At 38.8% G+C, this 27422-nt stretch overlaps 1 protein-coding gene across 4 annotated transcripts in view; it reads left to right on the top strand.

Moving 5' to 3' along the window:
- CTNNA2 (catenin alpha 2) overlaps positions 1-27422 on the top strand; it is an 818238-nt gene that overhangs the window by 742515 nt on the left and 48301 nt on the right. For all 4 annotated transcript variants that reach the window (XM_030563913.1, XM_030563912.1, XM_030563911.1 and 1 more), the window contains 3 exons: positions 221-421; positions 17991-18142; positions 25821-25934. In XM_030563913.1, coding sequence (XP_030419773.1) covers positions 221-421; positions 17991-18142; positions 25821-25934 — 467 coding nt within the window. The remainder of the gene's footprint in view (positions 1-220; positions 422-17990; positions 18143-25820; positions 25935-27422) is intronic.

A 27422-nucleotide genomic window follows, 5' to 3' on the forward strand; every position in this document is an offset into this window, starting at 1 on the left:
CCTGTCAGGGATGGGTTAGGTTTACTGTGCCTTGCCTCAGCTCAGGGAACTGGACTAGATGACCTCTTGAGGGTCCTTTCAGCCCTATATCTCTGTGATTCTATGATTCCATAATTCTAAAGTACTCAGAACAGACAAATTATTCTTTATGACTCAACAGTTGCAGTATACACATATAAGCCTAGCTATGAACTAAAAATCATTTGTGTTCTTTCTGCAGAAAACCATATTCTGGAGGATGTGAATAAATGTGTGATCGCCCTCCAAGAGGGAGATGTTGATACACTGGACAGAACTGCAGGTGCAATCCGTGGCCGTGCAGCCAGAGTCATTCACATCATCAATGCAGAGATGGAAAACTATGAAGCTGGAGTTTATACCGAGAAGGTACTGGAAGCTACAAAATTGCTCTCAGAAACCGGTAAGCTTATTCTAACTAATCTTTCTAACACATGAAGTTCCTAATCAGTTTAAATCTATATTTTCAAGACTGTAATTTAGAAGAGCATCTGTGATCTCTCTGTGTGGGTGGATCTGCTTGTTAGTGAATAAAGTTCATGTTTCAAAACAAAACAATAAAAAATACACACTGACATGTTGAAAAAAAGTACAGAAAAAATAAATCTAAATAATAAGGCTAATTTAAAAACCTCATATCCTCTCCAAAGGTCTAAGAAAACCTCAGAATTAACAATGTTTCAGTGAAAGTACTTTGGAATGACTGACAGTTCATGATGATATTTTAAAAGTAATTAAATTTCATAGTTATTTCATTGAAGGACTGTGTGCAGAATCATAAACCCTTTCCACTCCTGTTCTCACTCATATACTTATGGACCACAGTAGTTGATCTAGGCTTTGCACTCACCAGGATACTTCCAGTTGTGACAAATAACCAGTGAGCAATTCAAACACATGTAACAACAGATAATACAAGTAACTGTAATGTTAGAGTGAAGGAATCAGGTTTGTTGCTGCAACCTAGTGAATCCTTTATCACTGGTAGCATATTTGTTAATTCTTGATATATAAATCAGGCTATAAAGCAAGCTAACAAAATATATTGATATATGCATTATAATTTATGATTATTTTATTGTTCCCATTGAACAGTGTGGCCCCAGGAATGAAACCAGGAAGATGAACTTTTAGTAGCTCTGCTTTCTATGTCCCTTCACTGGAGATTAAGGATTGAATCCCAGATTCTGACTGTACATCTTTCAGTATATGATCAGCACTAGAGGAGGCTAGAAAACAAACTTTGTCTCCTCAAAACTGGTGAAATCTACCTTTGCTTTGACCTGTGGAGGGGCGTTTCAAAAGAGGATTTAGCGTTTGGGAGCATGATCTGCACATAGTAGCATATACCCTGCCACTTAACCCTAATCAGCATACATCCCCTAAACACCTCTCTGGCTTATATTTGGATAAATCCAGAGAAAGGAGATGATTGGGACTAGAGAGCTTATTTTATGAGAAGAGACAAACAGAACTTGGCTTGTTTAGCCTAGCAAAACAAAGGCTGAGAGGGGATATGATTGCTGTCTATAAATACATCAAAGGGGCAAAAACAAGGGAATGAGAACAGTTATGGAAGTTTAAGGACAATGACGGCACAAGAACAGATGGGTAAAAATTATCTAGGAATAAATTTAAATCGAAAATTAGAAGGTTTCCAGCCATCAGAGTGAGGTTCTGGAACAGCCTTCCAACAAGAATAGTAGGGAAGAAACAACCTAAATGGTTTAGGATGGAATTTGATACATTTATAAATGGGAGTATAAGATGGGCTGCTTGTGCTAGCAGGTGATAGGATTTCATGGCCCAGGTCGTCACTTCTAGTCCTGTGTTCCAAGAGAGTGAGAATCTGGCGTCTATGCCTTTGAAGATGCTGGGATGGTCATCCTCTCACCATAGTGTGATTCCATAGAAAATCTTTGTATAGTTCTTAGTCAAGGAAATACAAGAGGATCAGAAAGTGGTTATTTTAATTCCGTATTTATTGCATAATCAATACAAGAATGAAGATTTTTAACCGTAACTTTAGAAAGGGCATTTCATGAACAAAATAATGTAAACTCTAGCAATAAGCAATTGTCATGGATTCACAAAAGGGAGATATGACCTGTCCCATGTGATTGCGTTCTTGGGTCAACAGACTTTCATAAAACCAGCAAAATATACTGAGCGATTTCTGAACAATATGAATTAATTGTTAAAAAGAACAAAATTAATTTTAAGACTTTTATTATGCTAACATTTCTGGCACAATTTTATGTAAAATGTGTTCAATTAATCTTCAATAGAACTAATTTACAATGATAAAAACACAAAATGGATCTACAACAGGGACATTAAATACTTACATTGCATAGTTAACTTGTTCTTTAATAAAGTCTGAATTGTAACAGAGTGCTAATTATATTAAGTGCATCTTTTCCAAGACCTTCTGTGAGATCTGGGAAAAATTGGACCTGTTAAAATAGAGAAAAAGGGCTCCAAATGACAGATACTGTATTATAAAGCCTGCATTTCAGTTCATTCTTCTCGCTCTCTCTCGCTTTCTCTCTCTCGTACTTATATGTCCCCTATAACTGTAGTATCTTAGCAACTCAGAATTCTTAATATATTTATCCTCGCAACATCACCATGAGCACATTGCTATTAACTCCTTTTACTTGTGGGGAACTGTGGCATAGAGAGACACTACATGCCTTGCACAAGGTCACACAAAAAGTCTCCGGCAGAACAGGGAATTCAACCTTGGTTTCCTGATCACTAGGTTACCACCCTAACTGCTTCCTTCTTTAGTGGAAATGTCCTTTTTGCAAATTGTATATCTTGAAGACAACACAATCAGGAGAAACGAAAGCAATAATCATATTAATACCACTTTCGTCTGACCAAGTATTGGACCATTTATCAGTAGATACTAACGTGCTTCACAATGGCATCGTCACCTCCAGACTACAAAGGGTGTAACGGAGACCCAAAGGGTGAAGAAATTTTACCCCAGTCACTGTGTGAGTTAGTGCTAGAGCTGAAATTGGAACCCAGTTCCCTAATTCCAATCCCCTGCTCCATCCTCAAGATCAAAGTCACTATTTATCTTATTCTGATAAGATAGAAGTAGATTTGTGACTATAAATTCATAGACTTTAATGCCAAAAGGGACCATCATGGTCCTCTAGTCTGATCTCCTGCACATTTAGGCCACAGAACCTCAACCACCCAGTCCTGTAGAAGGTGCATAACCTCTGGCTGAGTTACTGAAGTCCTCAAATCTTGATTTAAAGATTTCAAGTTACAAAGACTCCACCATTTACTCTAGTTCAAACCAGCAAATGACCTGTGTCCCATATTGCAGAGGAAAGCAAAAAAACAAAAAAAACCAAAAAAAAAAAAACCACCCCAACAATTCAATTCCTGGAGGGGAATTCCTTCCCAACGCTAAATACAGCGATAAGTATACCCTGAGCATGTGGTTAAGATCCACCAGCCTTACACTTGGGAAAGAATAGAACATAAGAGCATAAGAATGAGCATCTAGCCCAGTATCCTGTCTTCTGACAGAGTCTGGCACCAGAGGCTTCAGAGGGAATGAACAGAACAGGGCAATTGTTGAGTGATCCATCCCCTTTCATCCAGTCCCTATATCTGGCAGTCAGAAGTGCAGAGACACCCATAACGTGGGGATTTTATTCCTGACCATCTTGGCTAATAGCCATTGATGGATCTACCCTCCATAAACTCAGCTAATTCTTTTTTGAAACCAGTTGAACTTTTGACCTTCACAACCTGCTCTGGCAACAAGTTCCACAGGTGGACTGTGCATTGTGTGAAGAAGTATTTCTGTTTGTTTTAAATCTGCTGCCTAATAATTTAATTGAGTGACCACGGTACTTGTGTTATGTGAAGGGGTAAATAACACTACCTTATTCACTTTCTCCACACCAGTCATGATTTTCATGACCTCTATCATATCCCCCCTTAATCGTCTCTTTTCTAAACGGAACAGTCCCAGTCTTTTTAATTTCTCGTCATTTGGAAGCTGTTCCCTAATCATTTTTGCTGTCTTTCTTTATATTTTTTTCAATTCTAATATAATTTTTTTGAGATGGGATGACCAGAACTACTTGTAGTATTCAAGGTGTGGGCGTACTATGGATTTAAATAGTGGAATTATGATATTTTTTGTCTTATCATCTATTCCTTTCCTGATAGTTCCTAACAATCTGTTAGTTTTTTTTTAACTGCCGCTGAACATTGAACAGATGTTTTCAGCAAACTATCTACGGTGACTCTAAGATCACTTTAGCAGCTAATTTAGACTCTATCATTTTATATGTCTGCTTAGGATCATGTTTTCCAATGTGCATTACTTTGCTTTTGTCAACACTGAATTTCCTCTGCTATTTTGTTGTCCAGTCACCGAGTTTTGTGAGATCTCTTTGGACAGTCAGCTTTGGACTTAGCATCTTCAGTAATTTTGTATCTCCAAACTTTTGCCACTTCAATGTTTACCCCTTTTTCCTGATCACTTCTGAATATGTTGAACAGCACTGATCACAATATAGATCCTTGGGGCACCCCACTTTTTTTCTCTCTCCACTGTGAAAAATTACCATTTATTTCTACTCTTTGTTTCTACCTTTTAATCAGTTATTGATCCATGAGATGACCTTCCCTCTTTTTCCATGACTGCCTATTTTGCTTAAGAGCCTTTTGTGAAGGACCTTATCACAGGCTTTCTGAAAATCCAAGTACACTACATCCACTAGATCACCTTTGTCCATGTTTGTTGACCCTCTCAAAGTATTTTAATAGATTGGTGAGACAAGATTTCCCTTTAGAAAAGCTATGTTGACTCCACCCCAATGTATCATTGTCATTTATGTTTCTGATAATTCTGTCTTTTACTATAATTTCAATCAATTTGTCTGGTACCAAAGTTAGTCTACCATCCTGTAATTACCAGCATTGCCTTTAGAGCATTTTAAAAAAAGAAGTGTTACATTAGATATTTGCCATTCATCTAGTACAGAGGCTGATTTAAGCAATACCTTACATACCACAGTTAGCAGTTCTGCAATTTCATATTTGACCTCCTTCAGAATTCTTACATGAATACTGTCTGGTTCTGCTGACTTACTATTATATAATGTATCAATTTGTCCCCAAACATCCTCTATTGACACCTCAGTCTGGGATGATTCATTAGATTTATCACCTAAAAAGAATGGCCTGGGTGTAGGAATCTCCCTTGCATCTTCTGCAGTGAAGACCCATGCAAAGAATTCCTTTAGCTTCTCTGCAACAGCCTTATCTTTGTTGAGTGCTTGAATGTCCCATGGCCCCACTGATTGTTGGCAGGCTTTCTGCTTCTACACATTCTGACTGCAAGTTGTCTTGTCTTCTCTTCTCACTTGCAATCTTCTGATAGTCCTCCTCTATGTTCTTGGGACTCCAAACTCTGGTTATCTCCATGGTCTATTCCCCTCTCCTTGTAGGGCTTTTCACACTTTCTCTACTTCCTTTCTTTCCCATCTTCTGTTACTGACTGCCTCTCCGCTCCATTTTCTGACTCATCAAATCTATTCTTCAGGTCTATTTCTCCTTCACTAGCTAGTCTTTCCCTCTTTTTTGTTCTCATAGTCACGTGCTTCCACAAGCCACTTTCCTCATCACCTGCTCAAATCTCCTATGAAACTCAACCATAGTTTCTAGCGCCATCTCCTAATATTAGATCTTCTCTTCCATTGGATCCATCGGGTGGCACTTCAGACGTACAGGTGTGGCTCCTGTGCTGCTGGCTGGCTGCAAGGAAGCTACGTCTTCTAATCAAGGTTCAGCTGTAATCAAAGGCTCTGCTTCTCTTAGGGCTGGTCCACACTACGGGGGGAAATCGATCTTAGATACGCAACTTCAGCTACGTGAATAATGTAGCTGAAGTCGAATATCTAAGATCGGATTACTCACCCGTCCTCACCGCACGGGATCGATGTTCGCGGCTCTCCCTGTCGATTCCGCAACTCCGTTGGGGTTGATGGAGTTCCGGAATCGATATAAGCGCGCTCGGGGATCGATATATCACGTCTAGATGAGACGCGATATATCGATCCCCGAGCAATCGATTTTAACCCGCCGATATGGCGGGTAGTCTGGACGTAGCCTCAGTACACTCTGTCCCCTACCAGACTTTGCAAACTGAAAGCAAACCAGCAAGCAGACTCTTAAGTACTCACTTACAGCCACTATGGAACAGGGGTTTGCTTGCCTCTGTTCTTCTCCAACAGAGCTCCAGTCAAACTCCTCTGCTTTCAGCTCTCTCTCTGCTGGCCCCTGGGCCACTGCTCAGAAAGCAAACCACTGAAGAATAGGAGCTGCATTTCAGTGGAAGCACACATGACTGTGAGCCAGAAAACAGTAACACGGGCACAAATCCTGGCTGTGTGCAAGTCTGTGGAGCTACACTGATTTGCACCAGGTGAGCATGTGGCTCATAGTATTTTGTACTACTACAGTGCAGTGTTTTTTTCCATCTGCAGTTCTCAAAACACATTACAAAGGTATGATTAGTCCTGCTTTACAGATTATTATATTGAGACACAGAAGGGTGAAATGACTTGCCCAAGTCACATAATGAGTCAGCAGATGAGCTGAGAGGAGAGCCCCTGCGAACTCAGTTCTGTGCCCATAGGCTCATATTCCCTCCAGGTCTGGATTCAACAAAGTCAGAAGTTTTTGGTTCTGTGGGGCCTTATGCAAAATCCCTTAACAACTTTTTCCTTTGATTTCCTCATCTGTGAAATGATGATATTACTATCATCTTACAATGGGGCTTAATTTAGTAATGTCTGGAAAACACTTGGCGATCCTGAGAAGATGTGATAGAAGGATAAAGTGTTATTAGTATATAGGGACAGATTCTGCCCATAGACATGCATGTGGGATCCTAGTGGATTCAATAGCTATGAGTGTGAAACACTATGGTAAGTCCCTAATCTTTTTTAATTGAACATTTATTCATTTTTAAAGAAAGAGCTTTTGTAGTCTCAGGGAAACTAATTAAAATGATAATAGTGAGAAAAAATAGAACTGTCACTTCCTTGATTATTATTATTTACTCTTTGAGGGCTCAGCTCAAGAAATGCATCTGGCTGTTGAGCTGTAAAAAGCCCAAATTGCAAAGTGTAGTTTTTCAGGGATACCAGAGCCTTGTGCATTTTTTTAAACTGGGTGTTCAAAGAAATACTGGGCCAGATCCTCAGTTGGTCTAAATCAACATAGCTCCACTGAAATTCAGTGTAATTATGCTGATTTAGACCAGTTGAGCAGCAGTATGGTGAGATTTTTTGAAAACAGATTTCATATTTGATGTGTAAACCTCTATTGATTTTAGGGAACTGGCACCTATTTACATAAGATGTGAATTTGGTACCTGATATCTAGATTTCATTTAATGATCTCTTTTGAATAATTTATAACCCATAATCCATCCTTTCTTCATTTTAATTTAATGGTGATTTTTTAAAAAAAATCTCCTGATATGGGTAGGGTTTTTTTGTTCGCAATTTTTTTCTTGTTGTTATATGTTTCATTTTTTCATTGCTTCCTTGGCTATGTTTAGTTGACTGGTGACCTTTATTCTTATGCTTGTTAGAGCCTGTTCTGATCACATTTATGCCCCCAGTGTCTTTGATATTAGCATTAATTAAGGACATGCTGGTTAAATCCTCTTGAATAATGACATGGTTTCATTTCCCTTTAAAAACAAAGCAGATGCTTGACTCCCACTTCGTGACAGTTGCAGAAATCTAAGACAAAAACCATGAAACCGTAAAATCTAAATGACTTCTGAGAAATATAAAAGCAAAATTCATATGGCTTTCAATGGATGTTAATTGTTATCTGCAGTGGGAAAACAAGGCCCCAGAGTTTAATCTTCTGTTTTGTCATGTACCGCATTCTACAACTGGGTATGGATTTTAGTTTTCTTTGTATTACAAGCTATTCCCTGTATAGTTAGTTCTGCTTTCTCTTTACAACTAATAGAACAGAATGTGGTTATTAAGAATAACTATAATAATGTAAAATCTCTCTCAGATGTATTTGCCTTTGTGAGCATTGTGTTAGTATTTTTTTTCACATATATGCCACTAATTCCAATGGATAATAGGTGTAGCTATCAGTTGCCAGATTGTTATTGTTTGTGGAATAAAACAAATAATTATTTTATTTTTATTTTACAAAAAAAATTCATTTCTATTTGCCATATTGCAATCTTATTATGTATCATTTATATTGCACCATCAATGTAAAAAGTAAGATAAACACATACAACATGACCTTGCCAGAAAGGGCTCAAAATCTAAAAATAGAGAGCGAAGACCGTACAGTTAACACAGGTAGAATTAGGTGGATTTGCATTTGGATGTCAGTCAAGCTTGGCCTTGTAGAGCATATGGATCTCTAGGAGTGGTTTGAGAGTGAGCAAAGGACACTGGTCCAGCACTCATTGAAATCGGCGGAAAGAGTCACATTGACTTCAATGAGCATTAGATAAAGACCTTGGTGAATATTGACATCGAAGCTGTTCAGACTCTAGGGATGTTGTGGAAAAAGGCAAAGATTGTGGAGCAGGCAAAGGGAATGTTTGGAGAATGGCTAAGCAGAGCACAGGGAATGAGCTTAGATAGAGTCTGAAATGAGGCCAGAGCAGTAGAATTCTTCATAAGTCAGAAGATTGAAATGTATAGGGAAGGACCAGGGGAACCTTTGCAGAGGCTAAAAAGAGAAGGAGAACGAATGGGGGAGTGAAGGAGAGAAATGGTATTGAAAATAGGTAGGAATAGGAGAACATGTGCAAGAGAGGTTTACTAAGAAATATGGGTGAAAAGGAAAAGTCAAATTTTTGAGATGTGCATCATAAGAGAAAAAACAACATGATTGCTGAGGGCCTGGCCATGCAGGGAGAAGGTAAACAAGACTTCAAAAATGCCCCCATGATGAATTAACAGGAGTAATAGTGAGTTTTGTCAGCAGTGACAGAAAAGAGGGGAACATTTGGGAGGAAAGAAGATAAGCTCCATATTAGACGTGGTGGTGGAAGAGATATCAGATTGGAAGGCAGAGTTACAAAATTCCAGGATGGCGAATATTTGTAAGTGATCAGTATTAATTTCTTATTTTGTTGGGCTTCAGTTGACCATATTTCAGTTTGAGAGTTTCATCACCTTAAGATCCAGAGGCTCTTTTTCCAAGAATTCTGAAGGAAATCAAGAACACACTGAACCATGTTTTTAAATGCTTTGATGAATCAAGGACTAAAGATCTAAGTATCTTAGCAACTAACAGCCGTATCTAATTTATCATTCCAAACAGCTGTTATACTAAAAGACTAGAGGATATCCAACATTATACCCGTATTTCAAAACAGTCCTTATTGTGACCCTGAGAATTATAAACCAGAGAGTACTATGCTTCAGTACTATGAGGAATAGATTGGAAAACCATTCAACATAGAGTTATAAAACAAGTAAATGAGTCTCACAAGAGACTGATAAATCAGCGGGGCTTCTGTAAGGTTAAATTATACTTTCCTTATCTGTTATCATTGTTTAAAGAATTTTAAAAAGTTACATGTAATATAAAAAGAGAATCAGTGGATATAATGTAATTTATTTAGATTTTTAAAAGATGTTGATAGTCTTTCACAAGAGGCTGTTTAGGAAACGGATAACCAGGGGGTGAAAGTTAAAGGCCCTTGGTGGATTAAGAAAAGTTTAAGAGATAAGAAGCAAAGAATAAATGGCCAGAACTCAGCATGGAAAAAGATTAATCCTGTGATGTCCTGTTCTGTTAGCACTGTGGCCAGTGTGCTATAATATATTAATTAGCAGGTCAATAGTGAGGAAGCAAAATTTGCCAGAAGGAAAATACTGATATAGCTGTCAAGACTAAGTAGGAAGGACCCCAAGAAAGGTAATTTTATTCAATTTCACAAAATAGAGAAGTGATTTAAACTACTTGTATGCACACTGATGGGTTCTGAGTTGATGTAACCTCTCAGCAAAAATATCTAGTTATTATTATAGATATCTGTTCAATGCACAGCAGCAGTCAGCCCATGGATAAGCTGTTAGGCTGTACATTAACGAGGATATTCATGAATACCCTGAATACTGCTTTCAGTTTTGTTCACCACAGCTCAAAGACCTAGAAGAAATTGTAAAGGTCAAGATTAGAGCTGTGTGAATATCTGATTTCTTTTGGTTCACTGGCAGTTCCAAAAAAAACCTGTTTGGGGTCAAACTAAAACCATTTTTTTTCTGAATGATTGGCAAATCATTTGATCTGAAGCTAACCATTTTGTTTCAGGCCCTTTTAACATTTTTTTTTAATTAACAAAAAGGAAATAAAGAACTAGATTTATAAAATGGAGGAGAAGGTGGTAGGCTTATACCCATTAGCCTAGACGTTAGGATATTCACCTTGGATGTGAGCGATCCAGGTTTGAATTCCCAGTTTGATCAGGAACTTGTACCCAGCTGTTCTTCCCTCCCAGATGAGTTCTCCAAGCACTGGATCATAGTGCATTCTGGGATGGGTAGCTCTGTCAGTCTCTCCCTATTGCAACTGTTCCCCTTTGTAGCCATAAATAAACATTCATCGCAGCAGGGAATGGAACCCAAATGTCCCACCTCCAAAGAGAGTGCCCTAACCACTAGGCTATAGAGCCATTTTCTCACTCTCTGACTATTCAAGAGAATTGGGCACCACAAAAAATTAGGACACTTATGTCCTAATCTCTACATACGTCAGTTCTCCATCTGTAAAATGGGGATAATAATACCATTTTACCATCTCAGCATATTGTGAAAATAAAATTCATTAATGTCTGTGAAGGCATTGATTATATGAGGATGAGTGCCATAAAAAAGCCCATGAGGAAAGTTGTAATTCTGTACTGACAGCAAGATGTGGTAGGTGTGCAATAAGGCATGGAGTCATGCATTGAATGATGTGGACAAAACAAAACAAAATATTGAATAGCTACCCACTCTGTAGCATCCATGCTTTGGACCAAATGGGGCAGTGGTGCTGTTGAAAAAGTAGTATATCCTAATGTTTGGCATAAGGCCCATGTATAAGGGGCCCAAATTAAGGTTGCATGGTCATCATTAATATTGGCATTTCCCAAATTATGAGTACTTAACTTTGCAACCTCAACATGTGTTTTTTTGTTGGTTTTTTGTTTGTTTGTTTGTTTGTTTTACCATTTTTGATATGTGTATGTAATATATATATATATATATATATATAGCTAGAGATTGATATAAGGTGGGTTTTTGAAAGCCACTTAGATGATTTTAATACCAATTTCCGTTCATTTTTAATTGGCATTGGTCATCCATTAGGCACTTTTGAAAATCCCAACCATAATAAATACATGCATATGAATATATGTATTGAAGGCACACTACCAAGACAGTTTTTCTTATATTTCAGACAGCATCTTTCTGACTGGACTCAAAGCACTTGAATGACATCTGCTTGTTTGAAAAACTAACAATGTAACATACTGCACAGTAGTACTTTTACAGTATTACGGTAAAAAATGTATGTTTTCTTAATTATCCACATAAGGATCATGAGTAGAAATTTTGTAAGTTACACTTATACAACTCTTATACTGCACTAAGATGTAATATTGAAATATTAAATATTTATAATCTGACAAAGAATTTACGGTGCTTGTGGAACCAGACTTTGACAAACACCTCAAGCTAAATAAGGTATCATGTTCAATTCCATATTAATTCCTCAAGTCAGACTGAGAATCTATGCCATCTTTTACAGAGAAGGCCTGACAACCAACTAGGATTACTTTTGAAATACTTGTTTAAAATACTTTAATTTCCCAATAGACTGTTGTTTTCTCAGCTAAGTAAATTAATAATTAGGAAAATACCAGTCAGACAAGGAGAAGCTGTATTCTGAATTAACATTTTTTTTTCTGTGCTTCGTGACATCAGTGCACTCTGTCCCCCTTTAAGCTGGACAGTTATTTATCTTCCAAAGACAATATTAGGCAGTGGATCATTCATGGAATTTTGCTTTTTTTAACTCTTCCTCTTACTTCTTGTTGATAACCCCATTGACCACCGTAAATAATTGTGGTCCATCCATATGATGTGCACATTTATAGTTCTTTATGCAAATATAAATCCTTTGGTAGGATTCCCAAATATCTACCCCGAGCAGCGCAACCACACCATTTCTGTCTCATCTCGGGCTCCATCAGGATCTACTATGTTATTTTATGGAACAATTAGCATTTTGATATGGCTCAATGTAAATGTATCTGCGAACAAAAAATGTAGGCCAGACTAACAGGATGGGGGCACTCTATCTCAGGAATCAGTGCCTCTGAAAAAGATCTGAGGGTTATGGTGGTTAATCAGCTGCACATGACCAACATCTCCGTGTGATATTGTTGCTGAAAGAGCTAATTCGATCCTGAGATGTATAAACAGAGGAATCACTAGTAGGAGTAGAGAGGTTATTTTACATCTGTATGTGGCACTGGTGTGTCCATTGATGGAATACTGAGGCCAGTTCTGATGTCCACAATTCAAGAAAGATAAATTGGAGAGGGTTCAGAGAAGAACCATGAGAATGTTTGAAGTATTAGAAGAATTATAGTGATAGACTCAAGGAGCTCAATCTGTTTAGTTAAACAAAGAGAAGTTGAAGGGATGACTTCATTACAGTCTGTAAGTACCTATGTGGGTATGTAGGAAACAAATATTTAATAATGAGCTCTTCAGTTTAGCAGAAAAAGGTATAGCATGGTCCAGTGTGTGAAACAAGCTGAAACTAGACAAAGTCACACTGGATATAAGGTTTCAGAGTTGGAGCAGTGTATAAGGTGTAATTTGTTAACAGTGAGAGTAATTAACCATTGGAACAATTTATCAAATGTTGTGGTGGATTCTGCTTCACTGACAATTTTTAAATCGAGATTGGATGTTTGTCTGAAAGATCTACTCTTGGATTTATTTGGGGGACGATCTATGGCCTATGTTATTCAGGAGGTCAGACTGGATGATCACAGGGGTCCCTCCTGGCCTTGGAACCTATGAATCATAGAAAGGAAAGGTGATTCAGTGGTTAGAACACTAGCATGGGTCTGGGAAGACCAAGATTCGTGGTAATTGTAATGTATTATGGTATTGAGAGCCATATGTGTTCTGTAGATAGAAATCAGTCAGTTTAACTGTGTAAATTCCATAAACTGATATTGTTCTAATGGCATCAATGATAAGTTCTCAAACAAAGCTTATATTTCTGATCCTGAGCAATAACACTGTTATGTGACTTGAGTCTCCTATGCTTGTTTCTAGAAATGTGTAAATTTGCTTTCTGTGAAAGAGAATTGAATTAGCACCAGTATATCAGGAAAAATCACAAAAATGATACTATAACTTTAATGTGAAGGCAATATTGTGTTCAAATAAAAAAAAAGTGGCATAGTTAAAATACATTTTTTAAAAATGTCAGGAAATACAAATATTAAAGTTCTGTCAAAATTAATTCAGACATCTTGCACATCTTGTGTTTTGGATAGTACACGTAGAAAAATAAACAGAAGTTTCATAATCTGCATATGAAACAGAAAAAAAAGAATAGGGGTTACATACAATTATGTGCAACATGGCATCATAAGCATTTGGTGAGAGGACTTTAACTTTTGCTTTTCTTGACTTTTTTTTAATTCTATAACATCCGCGTTAGACATTTTCTGTATTTATTGTAATTTGGTTTACCTGGAGTGTTTTGGAAGCCACCTTTGCAGAAAAGCTTTTACACTGTTATCTATTGGATCAACTAACTTGTTGTGTTTCTGTTAATAAACCTCAGTCCTGCAACATTTACGCGTGTGCTTAAATTTATGCACGTCATTAATGCCAGGTGATGTCAGTTAGGATTACTCACATATTTAAAGTTAAGCACATTTGTAAGTATTTGCAGGATCACAGCCTGAACCAAAACCCAAGGGATCTGATCTGATCTGAGCTTTTGAGAAAATTCAGATTTGTCTGTGAATTCAGAACCGGTGTCTTGCCTCTTCTCTATACTAAATAAACTGAACCAATCCCTTGTCTCACTCACCCATGAACTTCAAATCCATATCCAAATGTTTGTGGTTCCAGCTGAATTTTGCTTTTGACTTCTGCTGTCTGCAGAGGAAAATCCTAGTCTCTGTAAATGTGAGACTGAAATGCAGAATGTGGGTTTTATAGATGCAACAAAGGTATGTACTTGCCAAATATCACTGTCACATAGTTTTTCAAGTATGGCCTGAAAGCCTGAACTGGAGAGGAATGAGTTTCTTGCTTCAATTTTCAAAACATGTTACTATGCTCAATAATAATGTATGGCTAGAGCAACAATGGTAAATAAGACATTATTTGTTTGTGTTTTTTATGCTTGTCCAACAACATCAGCCACAACTAAAGCATCAATTTAAAAATGCATTTTGTCAATCAATCAATTCTAAATTTAGTTTAGTAACTTTCTGCATTTAAAAAAAGGCAAATTAAAGTGAGTGTGATAGTTGACATTAAGGGACAGTTTTGGCCAGGTTTGGCAGAGTACATATGGTTTGAGAGGGTACAAGTAGCTTTTGTCACACAGCAGCCAACCACAACTGTGTATTTTGTGCAAGGACTGCTTCTGGCTAATGCCATCCCAAAAAGTCTTTAAACCCTGCTGCTTATAGAGGCGTAGAGCACAGGGGTGCTTCCCAAGATAACAAAACATGTCTCTTTGTCCATCTCTCGGGGCAAGATGTTTATGAGTCTGTTATAAAGCCTCTGAACTAACAATCTTAATTCTCCAATTGCTGCCTCATTTGCATTACCACTTGGAGAGAGACCATCTGTGAGGCTTGAACCCAGAACAATCTCTGAATTTAAAGGTGGGGACCCCTACTGCTTGAGCTAAGGAAATGTGTCCCTTAACTTAGAGACAATAGTAGCAGATCCATAAACTTCTACACACACTTTAGCCAGCATAGGGGGAACAGAGACTTTCACTGGGTTAATGTGGGTGACATACTTCCACTAGCTGAAGAATTTGTGTGAACACAATGATCCCTATGCTCCTGTGAGGACAATCTAGCTCCTGTGTGGCCTATCACAGAGCTATTGCTCACTTTAACAATTTAGTCCTAAGAAATGCATAATAATGGGTTCTGTTGCAGTATATTGGGTAAATATGTGAGTTTCATACAAAAATTCAGTATGCAGCTTATCTATGGTGAGAAGTGCTTCTTACCATGTACATTGCTGAACAAAGCAGGTGCAGATGCCTTTTAAATGTTTTAAAGTACATATTTCCATGATACCAGAGGAGCAGTCATGATTTATCAAGTAAATAATCCCTTACAAATACTCCAAGGCAATATGCTCTGAAGTCCACATATGTAAAGCTACAATTTCAGTGAGTCTCTTCTTATGACCAGGCTAGCTGGAAATACACATTACAGAGTTCCATCTTTTTTAATTTCCATACATCAGAGTGTATGGAGCAAGTGAAGCTTTAAGAAAAAAAACCTATATAAATAAATATAGCCCAACTATAAATATAAATTTCATTATATATTACAAGCAGTGGGATGAATTACAATGGAGAAATAAAGCAGTAAGAAAACATATGTGGAATTAGTTGGGGGAAAAATCCCATCGATGAGCAATTTTTGGCCGTCCACTAGTTTCCTTAAGGAAGCAGTAGATGCATCTTAATTTGATTCACTTCAAAGTGAATCAGAGAAAGCTTTCAGATATATAGTGGAGAAGAATCTTACATTGTCTGGATTAGGTAACCTTATAGGTCTTTTCCATCCCTAACTTATATGTATTAAAGAAAGCTCCACTATCCTCTTACATAAAATATATTTTGGTGTTTGGCAGAATAAACTGTATTTTGAGTTGATTTATTTTTTTAACAGGTTCCACTAAAGCGAGTCGTGTCTAATGAATACCAATTAATATAAGAGTTTCTTGTGCCAAATTCAGATTAGAATGAATAAATTTAATCATGCATAAAGCTCAGAAATGGAAAAGATGAGTCTGTGGTTGCTATCGGTTTTTCTTCTAAGTATAAGAGATCATTTCTCCCAGTAGTACTGATGGGAGTTTCTCTTGCATACAGACTGCAGGATGGGCTTGTGGTGAGAAATAAAGGGGACGAAAAAGAATAAAATAGCAGGAAAAGGATTAGATGTTATTGTAAGGTCTTCGGAACAGGAACTGACTTTTTGTCATTGGATTGTACAGCACCTGGTGCAACAAGGTCCTGGTCAATGACTGGAGCTCTTACATGTTACCGCAATTCAAATAATAAATAATTATTATCTATATGTGAGTAAAGATGGCCAAATATTTATAAACCTATTCACCTCAAGGTCCATGAAATCAATCCATTAAATCAATGGGAACTGATCAGGTCATGCATTGCTTATATTTGTTATATATTATTTTTGGCCCCAATATTACAAACATTTATGTATGTGCTTAACTTTAAACATTTGAATAGTCTGACTGAAGTCAACAGGATTACTCATGTACTTGTATGTAGAATTTGGCCTGAGCTGAAAAAAGAATTGATTTGGGCTGCCCAGAGGATTCAGGAGGCCTCGGGTCTTTGGTGGCGGGAGTCCTTCTGCTCCGGGTCTTCAGGGCATTTCGGCAACATGTCCCAGAGCAAGTGAAGGACCCGCTGCCAAACTGCCACCAAAGACCTGGAGCAGAAGGAGCCCCCGCTGCTGAATTGCTGCTGAAAACCCAGAGCGGAAGAAGCTCTGGGTCTTCAGCGGCAGGACCTTCAATTGATCCAGGTGTGTTTGGCGGCACTGAAGGACCTGCCGCTGAAGACCCACTAAAAACTCTCATGGGGGCCCCTGCGGAGCCTGGGGCAAATTGCCCCACCCTCCAGGCAGCCCTGGTTCTGGGAACATTTGCCATTCTGCATAGAACCCAATGACTGTGAATTCAAGGGACTGTTTGTGACAATCTTTTGCTCCATGGTAAATGCTTGTGGGAAATAGGGTTGCCACCCCTCCAGGATTTTCCTGGAGTCCCCAGGAATTAAAAATTAATCTTTTAATTAAAGCTTATGTCATGTGTTGAAACCTCCAAGAATACGCCCAATGAAAATTGGCAACACTAACAGGGAAGCACCCTAAGATTTTTACAGTTACTCCAATAACAAAAACTTTAGAAGTGCCTATAAACTACTAAAATAAATAAATAATGAATATATTAATTATGTGTGTATTCTTAGAGCATACATATACCCCAGTCATTAATACCTGGAAGAGATTGTTAACTTACAGCCGCTGATATCTTTCATCATGTAAACATTACTATCATGAAGAACCAGGGTGCTCTCTTACATACCTTCAGAAATATCATTTACCGCATTTTTGCAGTCTAAGAATGTTTTTTTGGGGAGGGACTTTTTATTCATTGTGAGTTATGCTATGGTTTGTTAACTAATATGAATTAATAGGAGTAATAGCAAAATCACATTTTGGTCATTTTGCATGAATAACATTGTATTAGCATAAATTCCAAGTTGTAATTTTCTAGGCATGCTTTTGGTTATACTTAACTGACATACGAAATTAGTTAGAGACTTTAAAATGTCAGTGAGTCATTCTTTGCTAAAGAGTCGTTAATTGTTTGTCATATAATTACAGGTAACTACATTGTTTTCTTTCTCTCACAAAAATGTGACAGAAAGCCTTGCCCTCCTGTAAGTCAGCAAAAATCCAGTCTGGGAACCTTTCTTTCAGTGTCTTGAAACTATGACAGCAGCATGTTCCATGCCCGCTGGAAAGTATTTATGCCCAAGGGCAGGGGAAAATATACATGAAAGAAGGTCTGTAATCATACTGCCTTTCATTTTGTTTAATCTAGTTATGCCACGTTTTGCTGAACAAGTTGAGGTTGCCATTGAAGCTTTGAGTGCGAATGTCCCACAGCCATTTGAAGAGAATGAATTCATAGATGCCTCCCGCTTGGTTTATGATGGAGTTCGTGACATCAGGAAAGCTGTTCTGATGATAAGGGTATGTAAGGCACCTGGGAAATAAAAGTTGGTGCTTAAAGGAAAGTATTATAGAAGACGAGAGGAAGATAAAAGCTGCCTGGCACCTACATTGTTTTATAATCAAGAAGAATCATTTGACATGGAAATGAATGTAGGACAAATGTTTGTACAGCAGAAAGATCTTGTTAGTAAAGAGATTAGATTATGTTAACACTTGTATGTGAGTCTGAGGTTTGTTAAAGTTAAGGAGCAGTAGCAGAGGCTACTGCTGTATGTCGTGCTACTAGGTTTCACAAATAGCTGTCTGTGCACCTGAATTGTAACATATTGCACCCTATTCTTCCAGTCTATGGCCTCATTAGAACAGAGTTTGATATCTGATGTTGCATAGGTTTTAGTTTATGTAGCTCTGTGTTTCCAAGGAAATAGGAAAAGATGTACCAAAGATATTTTTGTTAATTATCCAGGGTAGGATTTGATCACATTTCTCTGTAGATGCAATGCCTAGTACAATAGAATTATTTCAATGTTAGTGCAATTGTTTTGTTAAGAACTTAATTGTTTGCATGGAATATTTTATTGTTAATCTCTGCATGCATCTAGGTGAATGAGGTAGGTATTGTTAATAACTAAATGAGAAAATAAAATGCATTGCTGCTCCACAGAACTTCCAAAAGGATGGTTTAAAATGTTTATACAGGTAAAGAAAGTGCCATTTGAATGTTGACTAGCCAATCAATTTGATCAGGCGTCCTTTTTATAATAAGCTGAGCAACATACTAATTCAGAGACTAGGTCTACCTGGTTCTTTGGTGTCACCACAGCCACATCATAAACAGCCTGGCCCTAAAAATAACTGAGCTCCTGTTTGTAAACAATGGGATGTGTGACTTCATAGGACCTGTCAGGATCAGGCCTCAGGCCCAGTGAAAGCCATGCAAACACAGCAGCAGTGAAAACACTTTGCAGAATCTGAAACACATCAAAATAAAAAAATCCCTATTTAACCAACTGGCAGTGCTGAAACAACAGCCCTCACTTTGAGCAGCTTTCAGCAAGCTGGTAACCATGCTTGGTGGCTGTGACTATAACATGGCGCTGATGAAAACCCTGGAAGGATTGGGGCAGTCATTTTTTTTTATTATTATTATTCATCTGCCACTATCTGCTACAAATGCAACAAAAGTTATTTAGACGCTTAACTTTATAACTGCAATGCATTTAGGTTCCGTTCCAGTGCCTAGTGTTAAACCCAGATAGCTGGGAATGTAGGCTTGCAGAGGCAATCCTCCTCCTAACAACAGGCATATGCAACCCCATCACATGGGAGGGAAACTAGAGGATGCTTATGTTACAGGATCAGACCCCTCTGACTGTCCTCTTTCCCCTTGTATAAGCTGTCACAGATATCAGGCCTTTCAGCTACCCCCTGCAGAAGCTCCTGGTTTCCAGTTCCTCCTCTTGCACAGCAGGATTATACCAGATGTGTTACCAAGGCCACCTGCACTCCTACAGTGGAAGGAGCTAGATTTTTTCTTAGCAGTAAAATACCATTTTTAATTCTGGATTCACATCATATTTATTTTTTTCCTTATTACCCTCCTGACATGTTAACCACTAACCTGGAAAGCTGATCAGCATGCAGGCCTTGTGAGCTCTGAAAATATCCCAATTTACATTTTCCATTGTATCATTCTGCTGCTTTTCAGTGCTGCATGTAATCTGAGCTGGTGAATTCTGCAGAGGCACTTTATGAGGTCAGGGTAAACACTTCCTTCCAAACTTTAACAAAGGTATGGAACCTGATGGGCATTCCTCAGTCGGGCAAAACTCACACTTGTTTTGTCAGAGCAAAGATGGAGGGATGGATAGATTATTTTGCGAGTTCAATGGGGCAACTCAAAGATATAAATTTACATGGGTCCATCTTTGCAGGAGCAGTCTTACTTATAGCGATAGTGGGTACAAAATATCAGATGAAATGTGATTTTCAGTCTGAACAGTTTTTCTTCAGCGTACGCATCCAACCAGCTGCAAGGTAGGAGAAATTGACTTCTGTAAATGATATTGGGTACTGGCAGTGCTAATTTTCCCACACTGCCTTGCTTGGTTTGCTTCATTCATGACATGAGGAGTCAATCTATGTGAATAAAAGGGTACTTTAGTCATCAGTCTTGACCTCTGCTAAGATTGCCAACAATGAGATAGTAGGATTTTCTTGTCAATTTACCTATCCTTTAGGTACCGAACAGATACATTCCAAACTATTATATATTAATGACAAGAGATCCAGAATCCAATAATAATAGTAAGAGATACAGGACCATGGAAATAACCTTGTATTGCAATTAAATGCAGTTATGAAGGCTTACTTTAAAAACAATCTCTGAAGTATTTCTACCCAGTGATGAAGTTAGTCTCACATACCCCTCTGATTTGTGCTTTAAACCTTCTCCCAGGATTAAAATGACTTGTAATCTTGTCAGAGCATCTGACAGAAAAAAATTATCATTCCCACAGTAATTGGTGATGTGCATGTCACAGAAGAATGGAATTTTCTGAGCTAGTCAGCTCATTCCATGGAAGAAATAAATTTTAAGCTAGTTTTTCTTTGTATTACTGGTTTTAATAAACTAAAGAAAGGGAAAGAAATATTTTTTTTCTTTATTGTCCTTATGGAAGAGAAAAGAGAACCATTACACTATTGGGGAATATTAATATAGTTGGTATAGAAAAAAATCCTTCTTCCAAGCTTGAAAAAATACTGATGGTAGCATAAATGTAAGAATACAATTATGGTAGCTAAAATGAAGATAGAAAATAACTTAATTCAGCCATCTATCACTGTCTAGGGATCCTGTTACACATTGGGTTTTTTTCATCGTTACTGATGAGTTTTCCTTAGTTATGGGAATGAAACTCATTGTACGGTTAGTAATTGCCGCAACAGCATCTTTTTCATGTTTGAGTGGCCAGGAGGTTGAGTCTTTTGCTCTCAGATGCGAATCTTTCGCGATCATCTGTGCGGCTACATCCTCAATTTATTTGGAAGTGGAGCTGGTGCAGAATTTGATCACCAGCTTTTTAAGCTGTGTGTCTTTAAGCATATTACACCAGTGTTCTGTGATCTGTATTGGCTACCTGTTGGTTTCCAGGTTTAATTTAATGTGTTGGTTTTGACCTAGAAGACTCTAAATAGCCAAAGATCTGTTGCGAGACTGCCAGTATCAGGTAATGTTCCAGTCAGCAAAGGTGCTGCTAGCAGGACATTCTCTATTAGAGCCTCTCAGTTATGGAACTAGTTCCTTCTTGGTCCAAAATACTGCAGATTTGACCCTCCAAGGAATGCTCCAAGACCTTTCTTTTCCCCCTAGTTTTTGGAGAGTAGGAATATTCTGAAGGTGTCTGGTTATTGATGGGAGAATAGGGTAATTTATTTTTTGTCTTTCTTTTTTTCTTGTTAGGAGGGTTAGACTGGCTTGTTGGAGTTACAGCAATGCTGGATTTGTTATAATAATTGCATTTGTTACAGTTGTCAAATACATATAAAACTATGGCTGGGTGGTTCTTTTGTCTTTATAAAATATATTTAAACTGATGAAAAAACAAACATCCTTTTCAAATCTGCTCATATAGACTTTTTTTTTTATTTTCTGATGGATGCACAGTTTTTCCCTCTGGTTTATGGTGAGGCCGACCACATGGAAGGTAGAACAAACTCATATTGCTGAAGTTTATTTTGCTTCCATTGCAGTTTGCTAATGTAGCCTGATCTTGCTTTCCCTGCCTCCAACAATTGATGCAACTTGGACTTAATATGGGTGTCTTACTGGTGCCTATAGTGTAACCCACACACCTCCCGGGTGTGGGGCTCTGTCCAATCTAGTTGCATTTAGATGAGGCCACTCAGAGAGCACTTAGAGAGAGATAAAATGAGTCTGTTCTACTGCCTTAGCTAAGAGGCAGGTGGCTTTTAGCTCATACACTAGAGGCCATGCATTAAGCTCCAGAGGTCTCAGGTTCTATCACACCTGCTGTCAACTGGGGTCCGTCAGTGTTAGAAGAGCAACAGGTTCAAACCCTTACAGGATTTAATCAGTCCTTCATTCTTCCAAAGTAGATTAATTACAGTCCAGACACTGTTGTGAGCCTTGGAGATTAGATTTTAAAAACAAGATCCTGTCTGCTGTGCACAGACATTAAAGACCCCGTGATACTTTCTGTAAGACACTACGTAAGGAGTGTACTTTAAAAGTCAAAGTACATGTTATATAATAGTGTGGTTTGTATCCCTGTGGCTTGTCTCCTAGCAAATTGAAGAGAGAGTTAGCATTCAGAGGCAGGGCCGGCTCCAGGGTTTTGCCACCCCAAGCACCAAAAAACTCCCCGAAAAAGCCACAGTCGTGATCAGATCTACCACCGCCGCTTCAGTCTTTGGCGGCAATTCGACAGCTGGTCCTTCGCTCCCAGAGGGAGTGAGGGACGTGCCGCCCCTCTCCGTTGGCCGCCCCAAGCACCTGCTTGCTGGGCTGGTGCCTGGAGCCGGCCCTGTTCAGAGGTATACCTAAGAGATCAGGCTGTGGGAAAGCAATGTTGCAACAGTAAATTACAACTTAAAGAGACAGCCAATGAGTCAGTTTTAGGCCCCAGTTTTCAAAAGTGCATTCACCCTTTTGTGCATACCTGACGTGGTGGGTATAAAGTTGGGCACATGCAAAAATGTGTAGGCAAATTTCAAATGTGGGCCTAAAACTAGCTGATCGCTACTGTTGATCTTAATGCAGAAAAGAATCAGCTTTGGAAGAAAATGAGGACATTTAATCCTCCAGAGTTGAAAACCCTTAACAGAAAAGGGATGGATGTGTAAATCTAGCTTGGGGCTAGATCTGAGATGTGTATGGAGGAGATATTTAGGTTCCATATAACCACTGTAGAATATTGTTACACAAAAATACCTCTATTAAAGTGTCCCTTGTTTTGCATGACTAGGGGTTTTTTTTTGGGGTGGGAGGAGGGTTGTTTTTTTTAAGCCCACCACCTAAACCAAATTAGATGTTTTTCCCTCTTTTGAGTACTGTGGTTTGTAAGACAGCAAATATCAAAATTAAAGAAACGGCTGTGTTTTCTTTCAGAATGCTTTCTTAGGCCTAAGCCATTTAAATGCCGAGCTTCCTGAGTATGCCTTACCTCTTTCACAGACTTCCTCCTGTTCCCTAAATTGATGTCATTTGTCCACATTGTTTTGATCGTTCTCCCAGCCTGTTCTCTCAGGGCTAGATTATCACAGCCCTTTCTTGGCTGCATAGGATAGTTACAAGACCCCCTTACTATCCTGCTCAGATTGCAACTTTGGCTGTGGGTGGTAGAGGAGAGACTACTTGCCCAGTATTGTCCACCTGTGAGCAACTGGGAGTAGAGGGAGCTAAGAGGAGCAGGAATGAGGAGAAGCTCTGGCTCCGCCCTCTTTTTGACAACTACAATAGCTGGCTGAGTGCATGGTGCATATGAAATAAATTGATTCATGAAAAAGCACTTAGAGCAAGGGTTGAGCTGATGAAGAGCTGGACTCTGAGGTACAAGTCCTTCTCTGGTTTGCTCCTGGACTGGCTCTGCTACACACTGTCCCTTACTGAGGGCAGGTTTTAATGTCACGGTCTAGCTGTCAGGCAGATGAGAGATGACTGTAGCACATATAATGGAGATATTAACAGAACCATACAATGAGATGTTATAATGATGGGTAGGAGTCAACAATTTCCCCAGTAGTAGAAAAGAAAAGAATTTATATTTTTCAACTCCACTTTATCTTCTGTCTAACCTGTTACATGCGCTAATTGTATCTGCATCCCTTTAGTGATTCTGCTGAAGTTTCATTTCCACACTGTCATATTGTGTTATTTCTTCCTTCAGAGCTCAGCATCAAAACCCATATTTAATTCACACTCTATAAGTCAAGCGAAGATGGCCCCGTTTCACTCTTCTTGTCATGTGCACATAACCATATAGGAAGCACAATCACAATCAACCTGTGCAAGTCCTTGCCAGAGGGTGTTGTGAAGGCCAAGACTATAACAGGGTTCGAAAAAGAACTAGATAAGTTCATGGAGGAAAGGTCCACCAATGACTGTTAGCCGGGATGGGCAGGGATGGTGTCCCTAGCCTGTTTGCCAGATGCTGGGAATGGGCAACAGGGGATGGATCACTTGATAATTACCTGTTCTGTTCATTCCCTCCACGGCACCTGGCATTGGTCACTGTCAGAAGACAGGAGACTGGGCTAGATGGACCTTTGGTCTGACCCAGTATGGCCGTTCTTATATTCTTAACTGACAATGATTAGCACCTCTGCTGGCAGTTGCAACAAGGCCCCCAAGTATTGAATATATTAATGTGGACACTTTCTGCCATAGAGATGGTACCTACAGGTTAAAAGATGAGTAGAGCCCGGCAGATTTGCAGATATCTGCTTTATATGTATCTGGATAGCGGATGGATGCGGATCCAAATTCTATATCTAGAGCCCAGCAAATCTGCAGATATCCACTTTACATCAGCAAATCATGTTTGTGCCTCATGGATACAAATTTTATATCCATGCAGGGCTCTAAAGATGAGCCACATTTATAGGGCAGTGAGGGGAAGATTTCACCTGTTATTTCTCTGTTCTCTATTGTTCTGTATTGTTATTATAATTATTTATTTGGCTAGGGTAGCTCCTAGCAATATTCTTAACTGTTCAATATTATCCAATATATTGTTGCATATTGGTATTGTTAAAATATTAATAATGTATTGACATATTTTTATTTAGTCATTGTGTTCGCCCCCCAAACTATAACACAAGAGCACCCATCCAGTGCAAAACAATTGTAAAACTGCACTAATAAATAAATATACCCACTAGATCAAACAACCTAGTGACAACATAAATAGAACAAAAACTAACTCGTTTCCCCCATGTGACCCCCAGCAGAGCTCGCACCACCACTGCCCAGCCCTGTCCAACACCCAGTTTCCTTGGGCAAGGGAGAAAAGGTGTATCTCACAGCATGCCATGAAAGCTAACAATCTTCCACTCAATGGGCCTGAGGAAGAAGTAAGTTACAAAGGCCTGGGACTATGCAGAGTGTTTAGTTTCCATTACCACCAATATGACATGTTTCAAAACGTTATACCTGCTTTAAAAATAATTGACCAGATCATCTACATTTCCTTTGAGGGGCAGCCCTGCATTTGCTTTGAGGACTTCTCTTTTTCTACCAGTCTGTTGGGTACTTACTTTCTATCTTGAAGATTATGCAGGGTGTTCTGGCACTCTAATAGTATTAGTCTCCCCTTATAGACCAATTAGCATTATTTTGAAATATTGCATTTTGGCAGTGAATACATCCAAAAGATATGCGTTCATGAGACCGCATTCATCATGTTAACTGAGTTAAGAGAAATCACAGGAAGGCGATGATGAATGTCATTGGTGAAAGAAGCCAGAGTTGGAACAACTTAATTCTGAGGACAATTAAATTTCAGGTCCTGACTGCCTGGGCAGCCAAGTTAATTTAAAAGAAAAAAAGAAACAGCGTTTCCTGGGCAGGTAGTCGATGAAATAAGAACTTACTGTACACTGGAGTTTGTCTGTATCTTTTGTAAGCCCATCATCATTCCCTCCTCCTCCTCTCTATTTCCCTCTCTTTTTCTAGACCCCTGAAGAGTTAGAGGATGATTCAGACTTTGAACAAGAAGATTATGATGTTCGCAGCCGAACGAGTGTTCAGACTGAGGATGACCAGCTTATTGCTGGGCAGAGTGCAAGAGTGAGTATAAAATCCCTGTACCTCGTCAACTCTGTATGCAGCTCCAAATGAAAAGTATGCCTCTGAAAGCTAATTGGGCGATTTAAAATTTTTGGATTCACTTCAGCGAGGAGGCTGGCAGTTTTGGTTTTCAGGCATAGATATTTATTTAGGTCTTTTCACTTGCAGTACATTTGGACCAAGTGTATTATATGATTTTGTCAGGGTTATGTGATGTCTTGTATCAGTTATTTGCTCAAGCTAGAACTATAGCAAAAGGCCTTGCACAATTGGAATGTACTGTAGCTGAGAGTATTCAGGAAATGTAAAACAAACAAACAAACCTTAAGGGCATAATGCGCAGTATCTGAAGATACCTTACATTTGTCGTGTTTCTCAGTGTGCTGACTTGTCTAGGAAAGCTGTTTAAGGTGCTGAGTAGTCTCTGTAATATAATTGTAATTGAAGACATTTGTTACTGAGTCAATGTAATTTTACCAGAGTAATTATATCATGATAAACTGGAGACATTGTGATTTGTGATCTTAGCTTATGCATGGTGATTGCAAATGAAGCGGACAAGTGCTTCAGGAGTCAGAGATGCTGGAGAAATGAAGTTGGTTGACCCTCAGGATTATTCCATCCTCTGATTAGTGTTTACCTTTTGCTAAGTAGGCTGCTCAGTTCAGATACAAAATCAAGTGAATACTGTGTTGTTAACACACCACATGAACATGTATTTGACTGGAGAGAGTTTAAAATCCTCCCTTTTTTTAACCTGGTACAGAAGCAGTGGAGAGAGATTGTAGAAAACTGGAAAATATCTGTTTTATTTTTATTACTAGTGTACATGCCTCTATATATTTGCTGATGGTGGGTGGGTTACTCGTCAGATGGATAAAAAGAGAGCTCTCAGGGGAACCAAACTGTAAACACAATAGCTTGGATTGGGAGTATCCCAAAAAACACGAAAACACCATAGCCGGGTTAACTACAGCAACTTATAGGTCCCAACCCTGCTTAGCTGTTTCCCAAGGCTTAGAATCTGGAGAGCAAAAGATGTGGAAAGGAAGGGGGAAGCTCTCAGCTGCTGCAGGCTGACACAGACTGAAGGAAGACAGGGTCTGCAGCAAGCAGGCTGTAACTTGCTCTCCAACAGAACAGAGGCACTGAGGTTATGTCATGTCTACCTTGAAGGGAATGCCAAAGGTAGGTAAAATAGTGCGCACACAGAGCTCTTTGTTGTTTTATATCCATGTCTCAGTGCTGTGAACCTTTTGGCAATTAAATCTTACTTTAAAAAAAATATATTGCTTCTGTGTCACCGCATGCTATTGCCGACCACCAGGTCCTGGGGGAAAACATTTGCAGGTGACAAACCTGTTAGGCTTGCTAGGTATTGTGGTTGGTAACCAGGAAGATTGGATCCCAGAGACCCTGTCAAAGAGTGATCAGATCACAAGGTCCCCTCCAAGGAGAAGTAGAGGAGCAGGCCCGTCACTTGAAAGG

This window comes from Gopherus evgoodei, chromosome 5, assembly GCF_007399415.2.
Source record: "Gopherus evgoodei ecotype Sinaloan lineage chromosome 5, rGopEvg1_v1.p, whole genome shotgun sequence".
In the NCBI taxonomy this organism is placed as follows: domain Eukaryota; kingdom Metazoa; phylum Chordata; order Testudines; family Testudinidae; genus Gopherus; species Gopherus evgoodei.